At 36.8% G+C, this 26,115-nt stretch overlaps 1 protein-coding gene across 10 annotated transcripts in view; it reads right to left on the reverse strand.

Annotated features, from left to right (window-relative positions):
- LOC117407249 (dystrophin-like) overlaps nt 1–26,115 on the reverse strand; it is an 809,654-nt gene that overhangs the window by 203,481 nt on the left and 580,058 nt on the right. For all 10 annotated transcript variants that reach the window (XM_059028873.1, XM_059028880.1, XM_059028876.1 and 7 more), the window contains one exon: nt 13,019–13,136. In XM_059028873.1, the coding sequence (XP_058884856.1) occupies nt 13,019–13,136 (118 nt within the window). The remainder of the gene's footprint in view (nt 1–13,018; nt 13,137–26,115) is intronic.

Consider the following 26,115-nt stretch of genomic DNA (forward strand, 5'->3'; position numbering starts at 1 on the left):
ATGGAAAAACATGGCAGACTTCACTAGAGGGAGATAATAAGGCAGAGATTCAAATCATATCTTTCTAGGAAAACTTGTGAATGTGGAGCCACATGTCATCATTTTTGCCACACTGACTAAATGTCACACGATTCCCTTTTGAATCAGTTATGGTGTGATATTTAATTTCCCTATCCAGCTGAACAGCAACATGTCTTAGACCAGTGGTTCTCAAACTGGGGGGCGGAATGTATCCTGGGGGGCTTGAAAAAGTTTTATTTTTTTAATTACTGCGCACATCTTAACCAATATATATTAACTTAAGGCAAATTTTACTGCTGACACCTCAAAGTCCGCTGCCATCTGGTAATGTAAGTTGTTTATCAGTTTACCATGTGGTGTGCACATTAGTAAGTATTGGACACAATTGGTAAACTATTATTTGCAGTGTTAAGTTTGCTCTTATTATGATGGATTGGTGGCTGGTTTGTGCAAAAGAAAAAAAAAAAACACAACAGCAGTGACACTGAGAGAAGCCAGTGACATGTTGGATTTTTTTTCTCACCGGCATATGTATATGTATGTGAAGGGGTGGGGGGTCAAGTACTACAGATAAGAAGAAGAGGGGCGCAGTCAAAGACGTTTGATAACCACTGTCTTAGATGTTGCTGTCACCTTCCGCTGACCAGGACCCCTGCAAACACTGTCTGCATTAAGAACATAAGAACATAAGAAAGTTTACAAATGAGAGGAGGCCATTCAGCCCATCTTGCTCGTTTGGTTGTTAGTAGCTTATTGATCCCAGAATCTCATTAAGCAGCTTCTTGAAGGATCCCAGGGTGTCAGCTTCAACAACATTACTGGGGAGTTGGTTCCAGACCCTCACAATTCTCTGTGTAAAAAAGTGCCTCCTATTTTCTGTTCTGAATGAATGTAGAGACTTGATAAGAATGATACAGAGGCACAACCAACCCTGGTACTATTTTCACTGGCCTACAGCTGTTAACCAAATAGGAGTGTGAGAGGAACATATACTGCTTACAGAGTACTCGTATTTAGGGGCAATGATACTCCTTTCTGGTCATGGGGTGTCACTGTTGTATTATGGAAGTGTCTAGTTAAGACACTTCCTTCTATGGCAAGAAAAAACTTAGATTTTGTGACATATTTTGCCAGTTAATTTTCCCCTTTTAATTGGTGCATCACCCACTGTTCCAGAGTGCTTCTACCTTTAAAAGTAACATGCATGCCATCATGGAGCATCCAAAGGTTTAAATAGTGGGTCCTTTTTATTCACTACCTGTGCAGCACATTAAGAATCAATTACAAAGGATAACAATTCATTACACTTGCTTCAGAGTTGTAATATAAAGCATAACCTTCAGGCAACTGATTTTCATCTACATTCATTAAGATGAAAAAGATCCCTCCAGCTTCCAGTATCCATTGTCTATGTAGAGTATACTGTTGTGTAGTCGCATTTTATATGGAACAGAATATAAGCAAAGGCTGTTTTGAAATAGTGCTTGTTTGTTGTAATGATTTAGCTAAGCTAATGACTTTATGAATATTAGTGATGCAACAATTATTAGAATAATTCAATTAATCACAAATTTTGCAGTCAGATGAATATTTTTATCATCAATTCATCTAAATGCCCGCAACTTTCCCCTCTTCTCCATCGCAATGGTAGAGTCTGCTTTAGACACTGCGGCAGCAGGTAACACTAAGGGCACTATTCATAAAAGTACTTGCCGACTGCCTTAATAAAACTAATTTAGTTTAAAACTAATGAAAGTCGTCCCTATTGCTATTCATAAAATGATCTGAGCAAACGGGCGACTGTCGCAAAGCACTTTATGAATGGGTATACAGTCGTTTTTGATGACATCACCAGCATGGGTGGCGTCAATAGCTGTTGCAAAATGAAAAAAACGGAATCCACCAACAATAGCCTACTACCGAAACCCGAGTCTGGTGCTGCCAGTCACGGGCAGTTTGCAAAACCCGATTTCGATGCCCCCCCCCATCACGTCTGCTAAAAATTCAGGACATGTCATAATTAAAAAAAAAAAAAAAAAAAAGTATTTTTTAAATAAATACTTTGTATTTTCGTTTTGTTTGGCAACGCTGGTAAACTCATTATGCACACATAAGATTTCCATTCTTAACTGCAGGACCAAAAATAAAAAAAAATAAAAATAAACAAAAAGCACTGTAGGAGGACATTTGAATAATACTGTAATTCTAGTAATAATAATAATAATAATAATAATAATAATAATAATAATAATAATAATAATAATAATTTGAAAACTTATTTAATTAAAGCAGGGAATCAATCAGGGGCGAGTTTCTGTTTATGGATCGTTTTGTGGTGCGCGAATAAAAAAAAAAAAAGACTCCCTTCGAACACTGATCGAGCCTCGCAGGTTAAAGAAATAAAAAGAAATAAAAAGAAAAGGACCACTGTCAGCCGCGGATCACGGCAAAGAAATAATAATAAAATAACTGTCTATGCTCAGTCTCTAACTTCAAAATGATTATGCCAGAGAATGTGTTCTTTTGGGAGTATATATTTATATTAAACATTTTCCTTCATATAAAGCTACAGATTTTTTAATTTTTTTTTTTTTCAAAATAGGCAGTGTTAATCACAGGTATGTCAAACTGTTTAACAGAGCAAGTGTAGTAATAAAATATGTCGTTAGTTTAGACTTGACTGTAGAAAGCGTTCACTCTTATGAATAGCAGGTTGACGCTCAGGACCGATGAAAATGTTATGCTAATGAGGTCATCATTAACCTTTCTCTCAATTCATTAAAAACATGCCTTCATAGACAAAAATCGCTGTGGCTTAACGACACATCTGAATTATCTCTTATGAATAGCAACTGCCGTTAAATAGGCGGCTATGGATGAAATCCATGTACTCCTGTTTTTTAGAACCCTAAGTGACTAAAGCTGAGACAACAGTCTGGTTCTTTTTAAGAAATATTATTATTATTATTATTATTATTATTATTATTATTATTATTATTATTATTATTATTATTATTATTATTATTGTGAGTGCATCATGACACAGTAGACGTGACTAATCAATGTGGTGATATCTGCCCAATGTTCAGAAAACAAAAGTAAAAAAGTCAAAATGAAAAAACAACTCCAAGACAGCAAACTACAACAACTATCCCCTGGAATAAAAGTCCCTATAAATGATGGCACATTATTCCATTAATCCTTTTTTATGTTTTATTTTCATTACTCTCTGTTTTATCCGGAGAGTTGAACATGACAGACTCTTGCTGTATGTTTTATAGCTTAAAAAGAACAGTACGGTAGAAAATTGGCAAACCGGTGATACCATTTATTCATTAAAGATCAGGATGCAGACATTGACCTATAAATCCTTATTAGGCAAGCCACAGCAGGAGTGGATACAGAACAGAATGTCTCCCAGTCATCATTTACTACTATCACCAGAAAATGTTACTTCAGGTTATTTTGTGCTTTTTGGTGGTGAGGTGGTAGGTGTAATACACATTTTATTTTATTTCATGCCAACCTTCCTCATTGCTTTTCGAAAGGGAGACTGAAAAAAAAACAGCATGAGATTCAAATAATGAGCATTAATAGTCTATAGCTTTATAGTTGTTACAGGTTGGCACTAAAGGTTTTTTAAATGTAGTTTTTCATTCAGATTTTTCAGTATCTATGCGACCAGTACTGTATTTATCATTTATCTTCCTTTCAGATTCTCACTGCATTTAATCAGCTGCTTTGGTTTGGTGATGGGCGCTGACATTTTGTTGTGTTGCCATGGCTATAAGTAGACCACTTGGGTATCTGTTTTAAAACAACATTTTCCAAATGTACAAAACATGGCAGGTGCTGAATACACCTAATTACATTCACACAGACTAGACTTTGAAAAGGCCTTTTTCCAGCAGTAGTACAGATATTTTAATGAAATAATCCCACTACCCAATAGTGGCATGGCAGATTATTATTATTATTATTTATTATTTGTTCATTTAGAAGATGCCTTTATCCAAGGTGACTTACAGAGACTAGGGTGTGTGAATTATGCATCAGCTGCAGAGTTACTTACAACAACATCTCACCCGAAAGACAGAGCACAAGGAAGTTAAGTGACGTGTCGGGAATTGAACCGGGGACATCCTGGTTATAAGCCCTTTTCTTTAACCACTGGACCACACAGCCTCCAGATGCCCTGCACAACTATATATGTGTATGGTTTTGGTAGGGATGGGGTTCATGTTTTTAGGCACGTACTAGCTGCTGGAGTCAGTTCAGCGCAGGACTCAAGAAGAGCAGACGCCTATGCTTGTTGGCCTGGTAACAGAGATAGCTTTAGACCAGGGCTTCTCAAACTCGGTCCTGGGGACCCCCTGTGGCTGCTGGTTTTCATTCCAACCGAGCTCTCAATTGCTTAACTAGACCTTTATTGAAATGATAATTTGCTTAATTAGACCTTTTTACTTGATTTGAGCTCTTAAACAGTTGCAGTTCAAGTTACTTATCAAATGTTATCACTAACTTGAAATATGCAACTGTTCAAGAGCTGAAAAGGTCTAATTAAGCAAATTATCAGTTCAATTAAGGGTCTAGTTAAGTAATTGAGAGCTCGGTTGGAATGAAAACCAGCAGACACAGGAAGTCCCCAGGACAGAGTTTGAGAAGCCCTGCTTTAGACCACTGTTGTCTAATACATTAGCCACTACCCACATGTGGTGAATTGGGAATCAAGATTATGCAAATTGCATTTTTGATTTGTAAATAAATAATGAGTAGTAGACACTGTCATCATGCAGGTGATCTCAATACATACACAGCGTATGCATGTGTACTTTGACCTCTCTGTGTGTTTGTTGGTAAAATGGTAAGACAAAAAGCAGTGATCATTGGATTTACACATACACGATTTGAGCAAGGCTTGCAGCACAAAAAGCAAAAAAAAAAAAAAAAAAAAAAATCTCTACCATTTCAATCAACACTGCTGCGAAGTGACAGCTTTGTAAAAGCATTTTTGTGCCACTTACCTTGCCTCGCTCAAGTCGTGTGTGAAAAAATCCTCCTTAACATGAGTGAAAAAGGTTGTGCGAGTCAACATTCACAGAAATCATTCTAATGAAGTCAAAGTACCATTCACAGCTGCTGGATACAAACCTAGAAGCTACACTAAGATGTGTCGTGTCTGATAAATGAATGCCAGAATTCCAAACTTTGGTGAAAGAGAAAGACTGCAAAGTTTCACACTGAATGCTGGTAGATGTTTTCTTAAGTAGATGTTTGTTAAGTACTTTGTTCAGTAAATATACATGCAAACATAGACGTGTGTTTAAAAAAAAACCCAGCACATTATTGTGTTGTTGTTTCTTGATATTACCACTAACTTGTGTTGTTCCTGTTTGAACATCAGGTTTGTGTTATATACATCAGGTTTTACAGTGTTAAAGCACATTTAACTGTATTGTGTAAGTGTATGTAGGGCGTTTTCAACTAAAATTAGAATCATATAGAATACTAACCTTCCAAATTCTATTTTACTCACACTGGTTTGTCATGAAGTATCAATACCATACTGTAATTATTGACACAACAATTTGAATGTGCAGTAGTAAAAAATAAAAGCCACGTTGAGTTAATAAACAGCAATACTATGAATCAGTTTTTAAATCCATAGTACTTGAATGTAACAACAATGTAAATACAAAATTAGAACCAGATTACCATGACCTGCATCCACATATAAATATGTGCCATACGTACTTTAAGTATGTAACGATTTAAGAATACACAATGTGAGCCCAAAGAGATTCTAGTGAAAAAAGCAAGAAATAATGCTTGCATGTTTAAGAAGTGACAGTTAGCACACTCTAAAATGTTTAACTTCTAGGATGCTTCAGTGAACCATGTGATCAAGATTGTTGTTTTCACGCCTGTGTCTAGTCAGCGATTTCTATTGGACAACACTGCTTTAGGCTATGTGAATTACAACATTTCACTGTTTTCTAAGCACAGTGTGAAACTTGGTAATATATCTGATCGATATTCCAATGTGTGCTATGCTAAATACAGACTAAAGCTTGCAAATAAATTACATTCCAATTAGGTTCACTGACAGTTCACTTGTAAAGTGTCTAGAAGTTAATAAGATATATGAAAATGCCCTTGGAAAGTCTACTTAATAAGTATGCAAGTTAGTCATCAACAGAAGCTAAAAAAGGGTTTCTTTAGACTGGCTACCAATAAAATGACAATGGTTTTCAGCAATACGACCGTTATTTCAGTAAAGGATAAGTGCTGAATCACTAAACTAATTACCTTTCGAGTGCCGTTAGCCTCAAGAAACTGTGGATTATCATCTTACTGATTTAACACTATCCCACTTAAAACATGTCTTCCTTATTGATACTTGTTTGATAATTGACTGTTAATTTGGTAATTGGATTTGGTTTTTGCTCTTTTGTTATGCTTAGTTCAAACAGTTCAAACGTTTCTCTCATATTATGGAAATGATGACATGAGTTTCTTGGAGTTTGAGTTTGAAATCCCACTTACAAAGACAAAAATGTCTGTTGTAATTGAAGATAGTAGCGATGACTTTGTTTTAGATGAAAGTGGCATTAGAAAAATAAAAATGCAAAAAACAAAGGAATGTGAACCAGGAACGGAGAGTCAAGTTATTGATAGTTTAGCTGAAGAACTAAATATCATTGCCAGCAATCGGTTTTCGAGAAGTACTCAGGCAAAATGTAAGTGAGCTGTAAGCTTGTTTGAACAATGGTTAAACGAAAGACATGCAAAAGCTGAGTTTAAATCTAACATCTGTGCAATTGATGGAGATTTACTAAGTGATGATGAAATTGCTGTTGTTCCTGAACATGTCCACAAAATATGTGAAATAAAAATTAGAAGGGGGGTGTTTATTTGGAAATGAAGTAGAAATTATGAAAAGTCTTTTTTACACTATGTTTATGTATAATCATATTACTTTTAGTAAACAATATGAAATGCTAAACTGAAATCACAAGCTTTTTCTGTTGTGTTACGTTCGAAATGTGTAATACTATAATGAACTAATTGTTTAAATGATTGTTGCATAATAAAATGGTATTTGCTTTTCTGTTGAATTGTTCTGACTGTGATTTCGCTGATGAATAAACAGTTTTCTGTGGATTTGTAGCACAAACTGTGGATTCGTTAATCAACAATATGCTCCACACTCCCTTTTTCTTCAAATCCACACAGCCATTTTAGTTACTAGAATCATATCATTAATCAATTAAAATATCAATGGGTCAAGTCACAGAAATATTTTAAGAACAAAAAAAAACATGTATTTATTTGGATTGGAACCAAGCATCATAGGTATATGGTTCAAGCCGGTGCTTAGCAACCACCATAATTTGAAGCCTAGACACATAACCAGGAGGTCAAAAACACATTTCTACCATTTATATAAGTAACATTTTCTTTCTTATTGAAAGCTCTGGCCCAGTTTCCTAAGAAGAGTTATTGCCTGCAGTGTGCAAAGATTGAGCCAATAACATTCAACTAGATACCAATGGTGATGTAACAAATGATAGGCCTTGGAAACCATACATGCAATGTACTGTGTGATAGCTACTAATTAGGTTAAGACCACCAAAAACAAACTCATGTCCATTCGCATCCTGTTCTGCTCAGCGTAACAGCAGACCTTCAAAGCACTGGTTCTGGCAAACTCATAAGCAATGGTATCTTAATTTAGGATATTATGAACAATTAGTGCACGTCAGTGAATCACAAGAGAGAAGTGGAGAGGAGTGGGGGTGGGGTTCAAGTGGAATAACCACCTACAGTGTATATGCCCAAGGAATTAATTGTAACTGATCAGCAGTAATCAAGCTGAGATCAATCCACTGCCACTTGTGCTTTTCTCTCTATATATCCCAGGAAATATAATACAGCAGCAGCAAAAAAAAAAAAAGCTGCTGATCATCAAGTGTATTCCCCTTGGGTGTTGGTCAGATCTTGAACTGTGGTCTTTACAGTTAAAAGTGAAATATCTTATTCCTGTAACCGCAAGCCCCCTGGGTGTGCGTTACATTAGAGGGCTTTGTAATTACATTCACGGGTGTAAAACATTTGGCCTTGCAGGTTAGCTATGAATTGTGACATAACTGCATAACCCTGAACTAACACTAAATGTAATGGCGTTCAGAGCAAAACAGAAGGGCCTGATGAGATTGAATGCAAAATGCAAACTGAACGCTAACAGAAGACAAATGAAAGTCGCAGAAATCAATTTTTCCTTCTGAAGATGATGGTACTTTTAATTACCAGTCCATCAAAAACTGATTTAAAGGGAATACGGTTTCTTGCAGAAATGGATATCAAAACAGAACACAGAGTTTATGAAATGAGCCTGCCATTTCCCTCCCTGACAAACACACACAATATTATCATTAATAAGAGCTGCAGTAGTGGGAGCCTTAATATACTTTAAGACCTACTGATGCATAAGATATTATGGTCACTGTAGCAGTTTAAATCCAGGGATTATATGGAACTCATTACCTACTTAATGAAGTGTTAACTTAGGGAAAGTGTGAGTTTAAGAAGCTTACAGTAAACTATGAAATATGTTATTTCATCAGCAGTTATTTTAGGGTAACATTGTACCTACCAACAAGAGATTTATGGGTGATGTTAATACCCAAATGCATAAATGTGATATCATAACCTTCACAATTAACCACTTGACTGCTATTGGACGTCCTCAGAAAAGCTTACTTAGTGCTGCCGGACGTACCAGGTACGTCCTTATTAAAAACATTTTTAAAAAATGAAAGCTGGATTGCCGTTATTTCACTCAGGGGTCATCAAGAAGTTCTTTCAGATAATATTGGGTTGTGGTTTCAATTTCATTATGTTACACAGATAAAATATCTTCGATGTGACACAGTTGTTAAACCTAATTTAGGCCATGTCCACACTATGCCTTTAAACTGGCTTAAAAGTGCTAAATACAGTTTGCGTCTACACTACGCAGCGTTTAATACCGTACACGAGACCACCTCATGAGGCAGGGCTGGATTAAAGGATGTGGGTGTCCTACGCTAACCCATATTTTGGGGGCCCTGTGCATATTATGTCGAATGGTGTTATTGGCATATTGATTAATCTGGCCCTGCATTGGGACAGAGACTGTGAGCGGAGCAGAGCGGAGAGCGGAGTGAGTCAATTGTATATGGAGCAGGGGAGCGGAGCGGGGTAGTTGCTGGAGCGGAGCGCAGAGCTGACATTTCCAGCCCGCTCTTTCACAGCACTGTGAAGGACCGATTACAGTTTTATTTTTCTTAAATACATGTTTGGCCATGGAGTTTGCACAAACAATTTTAAAAAGAAGGTGACAAATACAGATGCAGTCACTGTACAGTATTTTCCAACATGCCTGTGCATGGTAACCATTCATTTTCCCGTTACAAACCAAAATTAGACACTTTTATGTTTTGCAGACTTGAAAATTGCATTTTTAAAAAACTTTTATATTCAGTGTGACTGATGTTGCACTTTATAATTCATTATGGAGGAAAAAATGTATATTCTTCCGATATTGGAGCTGCCATATAAAAATGTGATAAACGTCAGTGTGTCCATCTGTCTGCAAAGGGAATAACTTTTCTGTCCTTTACTTCTTTTTGGGTTTTCGTTTGTATCGAGAGAAACAAATACTATGGACTTAAACCTTTCTTGCCGGTTGCAGACATCCACATTTCAGTTTCCTTCAGCCTCCCGCACTGTACATGTTTACCTTTTCCCCGCCTTTTTTCTAAAATTCCAACCCCCAGATGAAAAAGGAACATTAGCAGGAAGTTGCTTGCGTGAGAGACTCAGAGGCCAGGTATAATGTAATCGAGAAAGAAATGCATAGCCGTCATAAAAGAACAAAATTAAGCAAAACCAAGCTTCTGAGTGCCTGTGTGTGTGGGTCCGTCCGCCCGCATGCAGTTTTTGTTAAATGTGCTAAACAAATGGCGACCTCACGGGGGCCCCATTTCTGCTGGGGACACTACGCTATAGCGTAATTTGCGTATAGGTTAATCTGGCCATGTCAGGGGGTAGTCCGGTTTATCAGGAGTGTGGACGCTGTAATATCAAACTACATTTTTTGTGTATCCTCCAATATCCACAAATGCTTTGTTATATGTTTGGCTAAATAAACAGAACAGGCGCCTGAATGACTTGCTATCAGTGTACACTCCGCACTAGGTATTCATTTTTATGCTTAAAAAAATCTGTCCGGATATCTCTGTTAAACTAATGGGGAAAACTGGGCAAGATATGAAGGTAAAAGCAAAGATTGTTTTGTAATTAATAGCTTTTTCTGAGTTTAACAATTAATTTTAAATTTCAGTATTTTTTATTTTTTTTTTCGGCTGGGGGAGAGGGAAAACTGAAATCTGCATAATCTTGGTTTTAAGGGCATGCACACTGCTACGATTCATCCAGACTCTGTACGGCCAGTTGAGATGAGATGAGTTGGGACGGCTTGAGTCGGGCTGTGTGCGGCGGGCATAAAAGTACTTGTGTTATTCTGCTCTTCCACAAAATTCTCCCCTTCTTCTGTGGATAAAACTTTCAATCTGCAGACCATTGTTGTTTGTTTTGGTTTTGAGTAATAGTGGTAGAGTTTATTTTTAATAAGTTATTTTCCACAGGTCTCACTAGCATGACCTGACATCCTGATAAAATCAGGACTGTCACGATATTTTAAGTTACGTCCTGTGCCCCGACTGGTTTGTGCCCGGCCTACTTCTTGTTAACTTAGTGCCATGACTAGGATCTCAGCTTGACTACTGCAAATCTAAAAGGAGAAGAGTGTGATACACTGCCATTACGGATTAAGACCTCATTCTGTCAGTGATATACATTTTTTTTGTATAGTGGTTAATACACTTGCTTGCAGTGTGCGTGGCCGCCGGTTTGCGCCCACTCTCCACCCTATTACACAAGGTGATGGCTGTGAGCTAAAGGCAGGAGATAGCAGGAGTCTCAGGATAGGAAATTCTGCTAACCCGAATCCCACTGTAGCAAACAGGCAAGCGTTACTTTGTGGAAAAGGGGACCTAAAGGTAGAAGATACTCTTTGTAGTTGACACAAAGTTCATTAAATGAAAAATTAAATTAAAAAATGATTTACCATCTAATATTGTTTGGTCTCAGCCATGTTTTTATTTAACACTGAGCAAAACATATTCCAAGGTTAATGAAAAGGAAGAATGCAATAATTTATTAACAACCAACATGCAGCAATGTTAAATTGGTTCCTTTTAGTGTCTGTTTTTGCTAGTTTTTTAAATATAAACTCTCTATACTTGATTTATGAAGCTTTTGCCTGAATGCAATATCACCAGTAGAATACAATTTTTAAGTTTCTAAAGTTATTACCAGGGGATTCAATTTAAATACATGTTCATTTTGTGACCATTATTTTAAAATATTACCAAAATCACTAAACTGTAAGAGTCTGTGTTGCAGAGAGGTCCAAATATGGATCTACTGTAGGCAAGTCAATTTTTCAGATGAGTAAAGGAAGCCATAATGAATACTTCCATTAAGGCATCTGTTATCTACAGACCTCTAGAGACTACACATGCAATTGCACCTCCTACCAATCAGACACTGTAATAATTGTCCTGCACCTGCTAAGTTAATAGGTATTTAATATGCCGATGGGTAACTGTAATCATCTAAATGGTAGTACAGAATCGCATAGCTGCACTGTATGCATCACTGGACCTTGTTATTTAGAGGGGCTAAGAAAACGTTTGGATGGATCTGTACACCTAGGATATAACAGTACAAAAAGGAATTTTAGTTATAAGCAAAGTGTAGTTGTGCTTTTTTCATCAAATACATCCAAAAACCCTTGTCTGGTTATACAGCAGTATCTGAACCCAGCTAAGGATGCAGTGAATTTCTAGCTCAAGGTCACTTTCCTCCTTTACTAAATAGCTCAATTTTATAACCATGTTCAAATTTCAAGGTTGGCTTGAGTTTACAAATCAATGGTACATTATTCCTTATTCCAGCCATGGTGTGTTCAATTCAGTCCTGTATAATGGTTTTTGGTTTATGTATTCCAGCACAGTGGTACTTTACAGCCGCAATTATTTCTCGTAATATTCTGTTTTATTACAAATATCAATAACGCGATGGCGCAAACAAATAGTGTCTACAATAACAGTAGGTTATCAAAATTAATAGAACTTGTCTAGGTAAACTCCCAAACTGCATTTTCAGCACCAAAAACCCCCAATGCAAACTGGTACAAAAATTACCTCAGAAAATTCTTGTTTTACCCATTTAACTTTTTAAAACTAAACATACATTTGGCACTAGCAGCTGAACATAGCTGACACTAATTTGTTTTCACCACATACTATACAAATTATACTGTCTAATCTATCACAGGTGTCCTGTGAGAAACATCTTGTTTTAATTCCTCATACACTTGTGGTGTCTGTCAGTTATGTGGCACAGTATTCAGGCATTCTGTCTGGCACTAGTTTCTTGTTGTTTTGCCTTAAAATTCTGTTGGACCACCTACAGATTTCAGCATCAGGCTGATGCCCCCTCCTCCCCCATACATCACACTGCAGCCCCGCTGATGGCTATTGGACTGGTTAGACTCCAGACTCACTTAGATCTAAAACCTTCAGACACATGCAATATTTCTTTTAAAAAAAGTCTGGCTACTGTGCTATGTATCTTATGGAACTATCAACTATATGTTATCTTTTAAAATTATTTTGAAAGCATAACCTTATACACTTCAGTGTCAATAAAAAACAAAAATAGTTTATATTTGAAAAGGCATCATGTGACATAGCAACTGACATACAGAACTGTACTGTATGAAACACTTGTTTCTATATTTCAGCACAACCCAAAAAACTCTTGCACTTCAGATACTGTGGTACCCATTCCTAATTTTCCATAGTAGTGCGGCAGTGGTACTTACTGCGGTCAGTGATGGTGGCTCGAGCCTCCGGATTGTTGGTCTTGTTCTTCAGGTTCTGTGCTGCAGTAATCAGATCTTCCAGCTGAGGATGCCTTTGCTCTAGGTCCTGCAGAGTGGCCTGATAAGAACAAGGAGAAAAGCAAAAGTGACATCTCACCCCATTAACACACTGGCAAATCAACACCTAGCTAGAGAACACAGTACTGGCAGCCCTGCTTGTTTCTTAGAGCATATTTTGTACATTCACAGTACTTTACCCTCCCGTCATTATACGTTACTTACATAGTTTGCTCAAGAAAACATTAATTACACTATCAAAACATGATTAATGTTTGTTGCTGTGCTGCGAGTGTTTCCCAGAAAACGCTGCAATTCTTCTTCAGTTTGGGCTGTTAAAAAAAGAAAAGAAAATACAAACAAACAAACCACCTTATTTAATGTGCCGTAATGCACTCATAAATCAATGGTGACTTAAAAGCATGGCTGTTTTAACCCTGCTGTCTCTTAAAAGCTACTGTAACTATAGAAGTGACAAAACGTGTTTGTTTTGTGAAAGATTATTGCGGCCCCAAATCCATTAACTGGAGAAACATTAGCCAAAACAAGCCACGTTAAACATTCGTGATGCAAAGCAAAAGCCTATAATCATTAATCTGTGGCGTAACCTTTTGTCAAATTAACATATGGGAAATTAGCCTGACCATTTCCATAAAACTACGAAGGAAAGCAACGTTTCCTCTGTTGCTGTTTCTAATTCTACTGGGAAGATGTTCAGGCATTAGTTATATGCCCAATTATCAAGGGTCTTCATTTCAAGAGTGATACAACTGCAATGCTATTAAGCTTTAAGTTCCCAGTTTTTCAAGCAATAAAAGTTAGTGAGAAATGAAGCAAAGTGGTGGTTCAGGCAGGGAACTCACTTTTAACCAGTCAACCAAATCAAGCTTATTAAGTGTCGATAATCAGACAATTGTCCATCGAAATAGCAGTACCTTATCGCTAATAATGTAATTACTTGTCCAATGACCATCAGGGAAGGGATTCAAATCTTACCTGATCCATTACCTCCCTCCTGCGAGTTAGAGTTTGCCTCCTCCTCCCCAGCCTCCACCTGTTTTTTTTGGCTTCGTCTAAGGGGGAGGGCAGCTATTCTGCCCCATGCCCATGGCTTTCCTACTGTCAGCCTCTCCACTTATCTATGGGAAGGGGTTCCCCAAGGCAAGGCCAAAGATGTATTATATGTTAAATGTGCTATCCAAGAACATATAATATGCATAAATGTGTTATCATGTCTAATCTGTAATAAATATGTTATCTATCACATGAGTTCCCTGACTGAAAGACCATTCCAAGTTTGCTTAAAAAAATGTTTTACAATAAAGGCTTTATACATTTTAATGACAAAAAAGGAAATATTTTAAATAGTGGAACTTACAAATTATTTGCAATGAAATCCTTGCTGGGACTCGACAGCTAAATACTTAGCGGCAACCCTATATATATATATATATATATATATATATATATATATATATATATATATAATATATAAATAGCGAACTAAGGGGCAGATTCAATAAAAAAATACATTACTTCCCTGTTCTATTGCAACAGTCTGTTACATTTTGATACATACTGTATGGGCCAGATTCTCAAGCTTTTGTATCCAAACTGGTTTTCTTCTGAAGGAAAAACACACAAATTCCAATTTTTAAACAAACAGAAACAATTTAAGACTTCCGCTCTATGGATATTTCTTGATTTGATAATTCACTGATAAGGATTAATTTGCGTTGTGGCCATGTTGACATTTTTAGTATTTCACCTTTTTATGTGCAAGTCAGATGGTGAAATATAGAAGGCACACTATACTGTCAAGCCTGTAAATACATTAGTTGTTTATTCCTGGTTTGGTAACTTTATTGCTTCCAAAAATTTGAAGTAAAGAGTTTTGAGAATCTAGCCATATGTTTTAGGTTAGGGATGAAAAGTGTATTTGTATACAATTTACAGGAAGCTTTCACTTTAAATTAACATTAATATACAAGTAAAGGGGTGAAAAAGTAATTAAAAAGTAGATTTAATGGCAATAGTTTTACGTTTATATTCAGACCATTTATTTGCAATTCCATGCACATTTGCCTGGATTAATGTGCTGTGCTTTTCTAGCAGGCTGACTGTAGTTCACCTTCCGTAGGCATGTGAATAATTATAAAGATTTCAAACTGGCATGAACATTATCAATGCAGACGTACAGTATTGGACATGGTGTCTTATTTTAATCTAATCATGACTGTGCATTTGTGTGTAGGGAGGGAGTATGGTGGGTGGAGCATTGAAAGTGGTGCTAAATGAATCTTACCCTAAAGGAATATACCTCAGTTTTGGTTATTTTTTCCATCAGAAATATGTATATAATAAACTTTTTATAAATGCATTTTTATTAAGTTATCAGTATACAAATGGGAGACTTGGCATTTTGATTTAATCTAGACTAGATGTATTTTCCCCAGGTGTCATTAAAGGCATAAATAAGGGAGTTCAAAGTAATTGGAACTGCAGCATTTCTCTTCTGAAAGGGCATTTGCATTGATGCTTTTCATTTAATCAGGCTTCCTAAGCAATGTCCTCATAGCCGCCTTTCTGAGGCGTTATTAAAAATGGCCTGTGTTGGCGGGTCACTTTTTCTAAATATGGTTTCATCCCATTGGCCTGTATATTGGCCTGTTTCCCTCGGTTTCTTGTTTTCAATCAGGGTAAAAGGCTGAGAGGACTGCGTGGGGCCTCTTTCTAAAATCCTAGGGTATTACTAGAAATCCTGGTTGCTGTCTAAGGTCGTTGACTGCCATTCTACCAATCATCCTTGCTTTTCACCTCGACTCAGGGTATTTATTAATTATGCACCTAGCGCTTCCAGCCTGAAGAAATAGGTGAGACTCGTTTGCTCTGCTGCTATTCAAAGCTAGATTGAAAATCTTCCTGTCATTCATGCTGAGTGGTATGAGATTACATATACAGGTCTAATACTGTAAAATGGGTATTATATGTTGTAAAAGGCACAGTTTACCCTCCACAGCATTTATTCTGGTATAGTGTATGTGCTCTAAAACCATTAAACACTCCTACTAGTAAATACCATCACAAATATTGCCTATCTAAACCATTTATTTGACACTGTATAAAAAGCTGTAGCCCATAATTTTTCCAGAGTGATTTCTGTCACAGTCAGATCTGTTAGTTTATCCATCCTCATTTGAGTTAAGTTCTACAATGCATAAACATTTTTAATGGATATGTAATATTACCACACAACAGGGGCCATCAATAATGCATAGCCTGTGTTGTTCTGTTTTACATGAGGAAATGAGAGCAAATTGCTCACATGGGACGGTGGAGAAAGTTAAGTCTTTTCATTGTTTCCATAATGTATTTGCTTTCTTTGTAGCTGAGCTCAAGCAACATGTAGAGGTAGTAAGGTTTTTATTCTCACCAAAACGCTAGTATTAAGCTAATTTCTTTTTGCTTAAAGTTCTTTTACTGAGTATAAGGATTCGATTACTATCTTATACACAAAGAGGAGATGATCCAAAAGTATTTTTAATGAAATATCAGCGGTGACCTGACTTATTTATTCTTCCTTTTGTTCAGATTCCCTTTGCATCACCATTTAAGAAGTACCCCTGTGGCCTTAATAGAGCTCTCAGAATCACATCTAAAATGACATCACGTACTGTACAGCAGACTCTAACCAAATACATTTGGATCAGCAGAGGCTGGAGAGCCCCTTGGGTAGGTTAGTTATGGGCCGCATTTATTTAGCAGAATGCCCAAAAACAGTATGCCCCACAAATAACTATCAACCATCCGGCCATTTTCATATTTTTATATTATTTCAACATACATTATGTAAATATATCCCTATATCAAGCGATGATGACTTGCAAGCCTTTAGCTCAAAAGAAGCTTTTACTTTCCATTTGAAATGTGTTCTCACCATCATCATCACATTGAAAACAGTACCAAATTCTATATTTTTAACTATGTTTTTTTTCCATTCCTTGTTATCTGCCATGCTTCTTCCAAATACTTATACATGCTACTTCCTCCCTGGATCCATTTTCCGCACATACTTTTCCATTAAGCTTAAGAGGTCAAAAGGTAACCCTAGAAACCTTTAGTGCCTAGCAACAGCTTCTTCGTCCTCCTTGCGGTGCAATATTGAACACCTCTGAACTATTCAAATTCAAAATGCAACTACATTTTCAAGAAACATATGCCACCATGTGTAGTTTTAATCTGTGCTGTTTCACTTTTTTATTCTTCTTTTTTATTATTTGTATTATTTATTTATTTCTTAGCTGACGCCCTTATCCAGGGCGACTTACAATTGTTACAAGATATTACATTATTTTTACATACAATTACCCATTTATACAGTTGGGTTTTTACTGAAGCAATCTAGGTAAAGTACCTTGCTCAAGGGTACAGCAGCAGTGTCCCCATTGGGGATTGAACCCACGACCCTCCGGTCAAGAGTCCAGAGCCCTAACCACTACTCCACATTGCTGCCCTTCTTTGTATGTATCAATAAAATAAAGTAGAAAATAATGCACTATAAGAGTATTACAGTATTAATTTGCCCCTAAATACACTCTGCAATTTTCCTCAAAATTTGGTCAAATATCACCACAATTTTCGGCAAACATTTTCCGCAGTTTTCTATTGGCCCTGGTTATGAGCCATCACCTCGCCTTACCTCTGGGAGTCAGTATATCCTAACAGCAGTGCATCACAGAATATGAAACCACATAAAACATTGATGGACTTGCAGTTCTGCAATAATGACAATCTTACAATGACTTTTTAATACAACTCATAATGATGGGCCTGTCCTGTGTGTTTCCTGATAAGACATTTGTTAGCATATCATAATATCAATTATCTAGAAGCTACTTTAAGAACGAAGCACCGTCATTTCAATTGAATGCCAGTGTTGCAGCAAATTACATTTAAACCAAACCAAAAAATTAGCTGACACTATTTTTTCTTGTTAAACACAAATCAATCCATTATAATAATGTAATGTTGAAAAACAGTCCCCCACAACACGGAACTTGCAGACCCTCCAACAGAAATTGCATACGAATAGCTCCAGGCCCAGCAGTATGTGTTGAATTGATCTACTGAATGTATGATTTCCCAAGTAACCGTTTTTCCTCCACAGGCATTCAGATTATATTAGTTATAAACCTTTCAATTATTTCACCCTAATATGTTGATGGGAGATAGACATTGTGATTTAGTGAGCTAACTAATCCCACTAGACTGATCTTAAAGAACTCTTCAAAATGATATCAGAAAACCAACAATCTCATTTGCCAAAACTATTTATTTTCCCTTTGATTTTAACCGATGCAGATGAATCAGTAGAATATTTGTGCCACTAATTACATTTTACTTTGATTTGTCCCACTGTTGCCACTGCAGCTTTTATCTTGAACAAACCTCCTTTAATACTGCTCAGGATATTCAGCATAGAAATGTATGCACATGCTTTGGCACAAAGCTGTAAATTATAGATAGATAGACACTATTTCTTTTTTTTGTCATTTAAATACAGTTATTCCCCAGTGTTGCATAATATGTAACCATCAAAATAAGAACATTTGTGTACGTTGCATCTCCAAAGATGGAATGTCATTTATCACAAGGTTCTGGGTGCTGAGCAGCAAGATTAATTACATCTGTACTTGCCATAATGATATGCTAATGAATTTCTGAACTGATGGAAATTGCTAGACTTTTATAGCTGTGCTCAAATATTTTATAAGTGAGAAACATAATAAACATTTCTTATTAAGAAAAAATCTGGATGAAAAATAGACATGTGGTTAGCAGGCCCATTTGCGGCAAGATTTAATTAATTCATGAAGCTTGAAGGCTACGGGCACATTGATGGTTTTAAATGATTTTAACACTTTCTTGTGATAATGTGACTAATTTACATTTTTGGATTAAACTCGCCTTTTTTAAATTTGAGCCAAAAGTTAATTATGTCTGCTTGGTTCCTGTCTGGCTCAACAGACATGCGGTAATAGTTTTTTTTTTTATCTGTCAGAATTAAAATTAATGATTAAAATGTAGGCAATGCCAGTTTCAAAGTGAATTTCATTTAAAAAATACACTAGTTAAGAGACAGACAGAAGACGCAGTCAGAACACTACAGTGATATTGTAAAAATAGGGATCTACCTCATAACTTGAACTAGCTGCAGTGTTAGTTATCAATATGTCTAGCATACAGAACATGAATTCGCAATTCTAAGAGGGACGGTCCCCAAACTGGGGATTTTATTTATCTGAAAGAGGTTGAGGTTGATACAGTATGACTAACTGCACAATGCACAACTATGATTTCTAACCACATATTCACTCTATATAGAAGTGTGAACTGTGTTCATATTAGTATATTTATTTCAGAATAGATTTTATCCCTGCTTCTTCATAAGCAGTCACATTAGAGTTCACCTTAAGGTTTTTATTGCAGGTACAAGTAGATTTGAGAAACTGAAGCAAGTTTTTATTGCCTATGCTAAAAATGCATGGACTTTATTTATTGTGCTTCACTGTATTTTGTGAATTACATTTATTCCATTATACATTTTATTGTGCCAGTCTGCAGCCAACTGAGAGAGCCTGTAAATGCAATTACCAGAATAACGAAAACCAATAAATAAATCAAATCAAGATGACGCACAAGTCCCAAAACTTAGTGGAGGAATCTAAAATGGAACAGTTTAATATACACCACACCAAGCCGTTGCAATAATGAATTCTATGGCATTCCAGTCCAGTGGTAAGTGAGCTACATAATACCTCTTGGGTGAACAACACCCAGGGCTAAATTTAATTAGCTTTTAGCTTCAGGGAACCATTGAGAACAGTTATAGATAAAGTAGCAATAGTTTCCCTACATCTACAACCTTGATCCCAAAGCCTTGAATACCCATTCAAAAGGTATGCCTGTAATATTAAGAAAGACTTCAGGTGTGCTGAATGGTTTGGGAAATGTTTGCTAGTATAGCCAATTTGGGTCACAATATAATCTACAATCAACAGATAATCTCCTGTAATATTGTAATATTCTTATCCCATTCTTATACATGATGATGAAATAAACCCAAAGAGGCTAAGGGCGCAGCTGCTGCTTTGTTCTCAATTTATTTAGACAAAAAAGACCAATGAGATAGAGAGTTTTTTTAGTGGATCAGATCCCTTGCTGTCCACAGATTTGGACTTGCCCCTAGCTATATCTGCTGTGCTCTGTTACTGCGGTGGGACAACCTGTTGAGATCCTAACTTGTTGCACCCTATTTCATATTGTATTTTAATAGTATTATTTGCACTTACTGTAAACTATACTGTATTTAAATATTAATCTTGCATTGTAACCCTGTACTGCCCTGTAACACTGTAAGTCGCCTTGGATAAATCCGCCTTGGATTTATTAAAAATAAAATAAACTTAATTATTAACAGAATAAATCAAGCTGTCCATTCAAAATGTCAGGGCTGAATAGCTCAAAACAGAGCTATTGTGCTATAGTGTACCCTTTACAAGAATACTATGAATACAACTCAATTATGCAAAGATAACTAAATGAACAAACTGCCAGTTAAATACATTTAATCTGAACTAATGGTACTCGCTTTCAAATGTTTGTGCAGGCAAACCTACCCTATGATGTCAAAGCTTGAGCAATGCAATCTGTTCTCCTGTTGGAAAATGAATATTTTTGCTGGTGTAAATTCAATGATCCTGAGACTCACCACACAAAGATGACGCATTGACATGAAACAGGTACTGAACCCGATTACTTACTGAAATGACCCAGTGGCATGAAATCTCAAGTAGCAGTTTAATGAGTGGAGGAAGAAAGTATTTTTTGTCTTTCTGTGTCTTTTTAATATATTAACCAGCTCCGTTATGCTTTCTTTTCTCATTCTGAATCTTTGTATAAAACTTTCGTCACTATATTCAATAAAAGGATCACTACTATCACAAACAACATGATATCTAACCATTCAAAATAACCAACCATCTTCACAAGAATCCAGACTAAATCCACCTTCTACCAGGATTGGAATATAATCTAGGATTGAATTTGAATCTCGTTCTGCGCAACGGAAAAAAAATATCAATCCAGGATTAAATACGAGATTGAGACTGATCCAGGCTGAATCTCGATCTGCGCAATCCACCCTATATTTACATTAGAATTCCAGGTCAATTCCTCTGCAAAATCACTTCCAGGGCCTAAACTTTAGGTTGGATATGAACTTCTAAAAGTTTGTAATTGAACTGCTGTATGTATCTCCTGTAAGCTTCTCCCTTCTGAATAGCCAGACACAAGCAAAACACAAGCAAGACACATTCTATTCTGAGTCAACAGAATAGAATGCATTCAATTGAGATTTGGCCAATATCACCCTTATATTGATTCCTGATCACTGATTCCACAATTCCACTCACTCAATAATGAAATAATTTACGGAAATATCAATATCATCAGTTTCTTTGAACTGTCAAATCTCAGTTGACACAACGAAGCCGAACCACACCTACTTTCATGTTTTGTTATCTGCTGCCATAATGCAAATTACTCCTAATCAGCAATATGGTGCAGCTGCTTTTAATGACTGTAGCTGAAAATGTTTACAGATTTATCACAAAAATGGTTCAGTGCCTTTGGAAAAACAAAGAGTCATGGGGGGTACAGTATGTCCCTGGCTGGAATACACACATATTTTTTTTTGTTTTGTTTGTATATGTTATTATCATCTTGAATCAATTTTTAAACCATCATAAGTTGATAATAATGCAAAGTCGGTGTTCATTAAACAGAGCTGTTTCCCTGAAAGGTCTCTGCAATATTTCCTCTAACTATATCTGCATCTCTTATGCTCCATTACCTCTGCACCAGCCAGCCAGGGAAATGTTTGCACATACTAGCATTTCATTCCTGATTGAATTTACACTAAGAGGTGTGCCTCCCCAGTACATTCAACATTTTTCATTTCAGTACTGCTCCAAAGCCTTTTATGGAACAGCAATTGAAATGCAAAAGTGTACTGTATTTGAAGGCTTAAGGGTCTACATTATGAATGCCCTTAAACATATATTCAAGATCAAATCTGCTTGTACTTTGCTCCATTCATTTTCCCTTCTATCCTGACAACTGCCCCAGTCCCTGCCGATGAGAAACATCCCCATAACAGGATGCTGCCACCACCATGCTTCACAGTAGGGATGGTGTTCTTTGGGTAATGCGCTGTGTTGGGTTTGCGCCAAATATATCGCTTTGCATTTAGGCCAAAAAGTTACATTTTAGTTTTGTCAGACCACAACACTTTTTGCCACATGGCTACAGAATCTCCTGAGTGTTTTTCTGCATACTTCAAATGGGATTCAAGGTGGGCTTTCTTGAGTAATGACTTCCTTCTTGCCACCCTACCATACAGGCCAGATTTGTGGAGTGCTTGGGATATTGTTGTCACATGCACACTTTGACCAGTCTTGGCCATAAAAGCCTGTAGCTCTTGCAAAGTTACCATTGGCATTCTTGGTAGCCTCTCTGATCAGTCTCCTTCTTGCTCGGTCATCCAGGGTCTTGGTGGTGCCATACACCTTCCACTTCTTAACAATCGTCTTTACCATGTTCCAAGGGATATTCATGGCCTTTGATATTTTTTTATACCCATCCCCTGATCTGTGCCTTTCAACAACTTTGTCGCAGAGTTCTTTTGAAAGCGCCTTGGTGCTCATGGTTGAGTCTTTGCTTTGAAATGCACTACCCAGCAGAGGGAACCTACAGGAACTGCTGAATTTATCCTGAAATCACGTGAATCACTACAATTTAACACAGGTGGAGGCCACTTAACTTGGTGTGTGATTTTGAAGGTGATTGGTTAATTTATGATTGCTATTACAAGGGGGGTGGACAATTATCCAACCAAGCTATTTCATTTTTTTATTTTTAATTAATTTTCTACAAATTTCTAGAATATTTTTTTCACTTGGAAGTTGTGGGGTAGGATGTGTAGATAAATGAAAATATATATATATATATATATTAATGCATTTTAATTCCAGTCTATAAGGCAACAAAAGGTGAACATTTTGAAAGGGGTGTAGACTTTCTATAGGCACTGTATATAGTGATTGTGACAAAGCTTGCCCTTGGTGTGTACTTTGAACACAGTTCAGGATTTTCCTCTTCCGTCTCTCGGTGATAAAACAGGACTCTCACAACAGCAAGTCAAGTGAAAACAGGACGGTGCCTGTATGTTTATGTTAGCAGCGTCCCTTCACAGAGGTAAAACTGTTTCTTTTGACACAGGGCAACAAAAAAAAAGAATAAATTAAACCTCTTTGGAGTATTAACTAAACTTAAACAAAACGTTGCTATGTAAAGGTCAGGCGGCTGAACCGCTTACTGACTCTCAAATAATCACAGTTATCAAAGATCTTTTTATTTTACCATTACCTTTTCCTTTTATTTCCAGGTCTGTGTGCCCAACTCAGCCTTATCAAAAAGGAAGCTGAATTGTATTCTATGCAGTCAAAAATCTCCAAGTTGGTACTGGGGATATTTCTTCTCTCTTAATGTACTTCAGGCAAAACAATTTGGACAAAGCCATGTGCCGGCTTTACCGTCTAATGTGTCTTATAGTAAGCTATTGAACTGAGCATTCTTGCCTAAAGTGAATCAAAACATATTCAAGGAATACCACAGGTCAGGAACGCTTGAGCAGTCTTGCTCTTATTGCTCTTATTTCAATATATATATATTTCAATATATATATATATATATATATATATATATATATATATATATATATATACACAGTTGTAGTCGAAAGCATTTTTGGAGTTTTGAAAAAAAAATGCTGAAATAAATAATTATAGACATCTATTTCTTGTAACTTTTTTTCCTCAGCAGCTAAAGGAAAACTTTTGTTACAAAAGATTTTTCCTATAATTCTTAGTTTATGAGGAATTTCTAGAAATTAGAAATATAACTTTTGACTATAACTGTGTGTATCTATCTATCTATCTATCTTAGATAGATAGATAGATAGATAGATAGATAGATAGATACATTTGCTATCCTCAATGAATTTTATTAAGACCACAATCTGTCTTGTAATAGCTGAATAAAGCCAGAGATCAGAATGCAGCCAGATACACAATCCAATTTTCTGCTAATTTTAGTAAAACATCTTTAATTTATATATGTAGGATACCCTGATAAGACAGGTACCCTCCATTATTATTTTTAGGAAGTCATTTCCCTGTATTTGAAATAATTGTATAATGGAAGGCAAGATTGCCTTCTTTTTTTTTTTTCTTTCTTTTTTAAATTTAGTCGTTGCCAATCAGTTTTTATTATTTTCTCCCCAATTTGAAATGCCCAATTATTTTTAGGCTCAGCTCACCGCTACCACCCCTGCGCTGACTCGGGAGGGGCGAAGATGAACACACGCTGTCCTCCGAAGCGTGTGCCGTCAGCCGGCCGCTTTTTTACACTCTGCAGACTCACCGTGCAGCCGCCTCAGAGCTACAGCGTCGGAGGACAACGCAGCTCTGGGCAGCTTACAGGCAAGCCCGCAGGCGCCCGGCCAGACTACAGGGGTCGCTGGTGCGCGGTGAGCTGAGGACACCCTGGCCAACCTAACCCTCCCTCCCCCCGGACGACGCTCGGCCAATTGAGTGCCGCCCCCTCGGTGCTCCCGTCCACGGTCGGCTGTGGAATAGCCTGGACTCGAACCGGCGACGTCCAGGCTATAGAGCGCATCCTGCACTCTAGCGAGTGCTTTTACTGGATGCGCCACTCGGGAGCCCCAAGATCGCCTTCTTAAACGTAACAAAAACTGTAGCTCCAGTACACTTCAAGCTTTAGTCAACTAAAAATCACTAATTTGGCATAGTACAAGAATGTATGCTTCCCCCAATATTCACTATTCACCACATTTGTCAGTCTCAGCCGACATTGCTCTCACAAAGAGTCAACATATATCAACACATAGGACATCGATATTGACGTCTTCTCAATATGATTTACATGCCTTTTTGTGTATTTTGCCTCCCGCATTCCTGGCAGTTGGTTGCTGCGAGTTAACTAAACGTTCATCAATCAGATTTGGGGTGATCCGAGGTTTGCTAAGCTGAGAGTTGTTTGAAATGCTCCCGATTCGACACTTGGGTCATTTCTATCATACATATAGAGTATGTGAAAACATGCATTTTAATTTAATATTTTTTCAAATTTAATTATGTCTACTCCAACAGCGGGGGAGAAATGATGACTGTCAGCCTCCCCCTTCTCCGCTTTCTCTGCCACTTAATAAATTATGAAGAACTTGAGGATTGTAATACAATTTGGTATGTGGGACGACAGTTTGGTGCTCCGTATGCCTGGGTACTACAGCAAGATCTGACCCATAATTCTACTACAACTAGCAATGAAATATATTATCACTCTTCCTTAAATGCGCTTTACGTGCTCTTACCTATTTTACTGCATTTAATCCTGTACTTTAGAGTATTGTGATCTGTCAAGTGTTATTTAATCTGTAGTATTTTGTATTTAATTATATCCTGATGTAACTGTCACTGACACTGTTATCTGCTCCATTATTGAATCATATTTTGTCATACTTGTACTTGCTAGAACCAAAGTCATTGTATTTACCTTGCTCTTAAGTGTATATTTACTTGTACTGTGATCCTTGAAATGTATTTTTGTTTACGACTGTAAGTCGCCCTGGATAAAGGCGTCTGCTAAGAAATAAAATAATAATAATAATAAATAATAATATTTTTATGTGGCTCTGACTACAGGATGCCTGTACACCAAATACAAGTATAGGTATTATTTTTGTTCACTAAAAAACATTCCTAGTATGAGCATGTTTATTAATTAGAAATATAAAGCATTCAGATTCCATATGGTGCTCGTATTGAGGCACAATTAATATTACAGAAATAAACAGGCTTTATGAAAGACATCTATGGGCATTCTCTACCAGGCTGCAC

Source organism: Acipenser ruthenus, chromosome 8, assembly GCF_902713425.1.
Source record: "Acipenser ruthenus chromosome 8, fAciRut3.2 maternal haplotype, whole genome shotgun sequence".
NCBI classification, from domain to species: Eukaryota; Metazoa; Chordata; class Actinopteri; order Acipenseriformes; family Acipenseridae; genus Acipenser; species Acipenser ruthenus.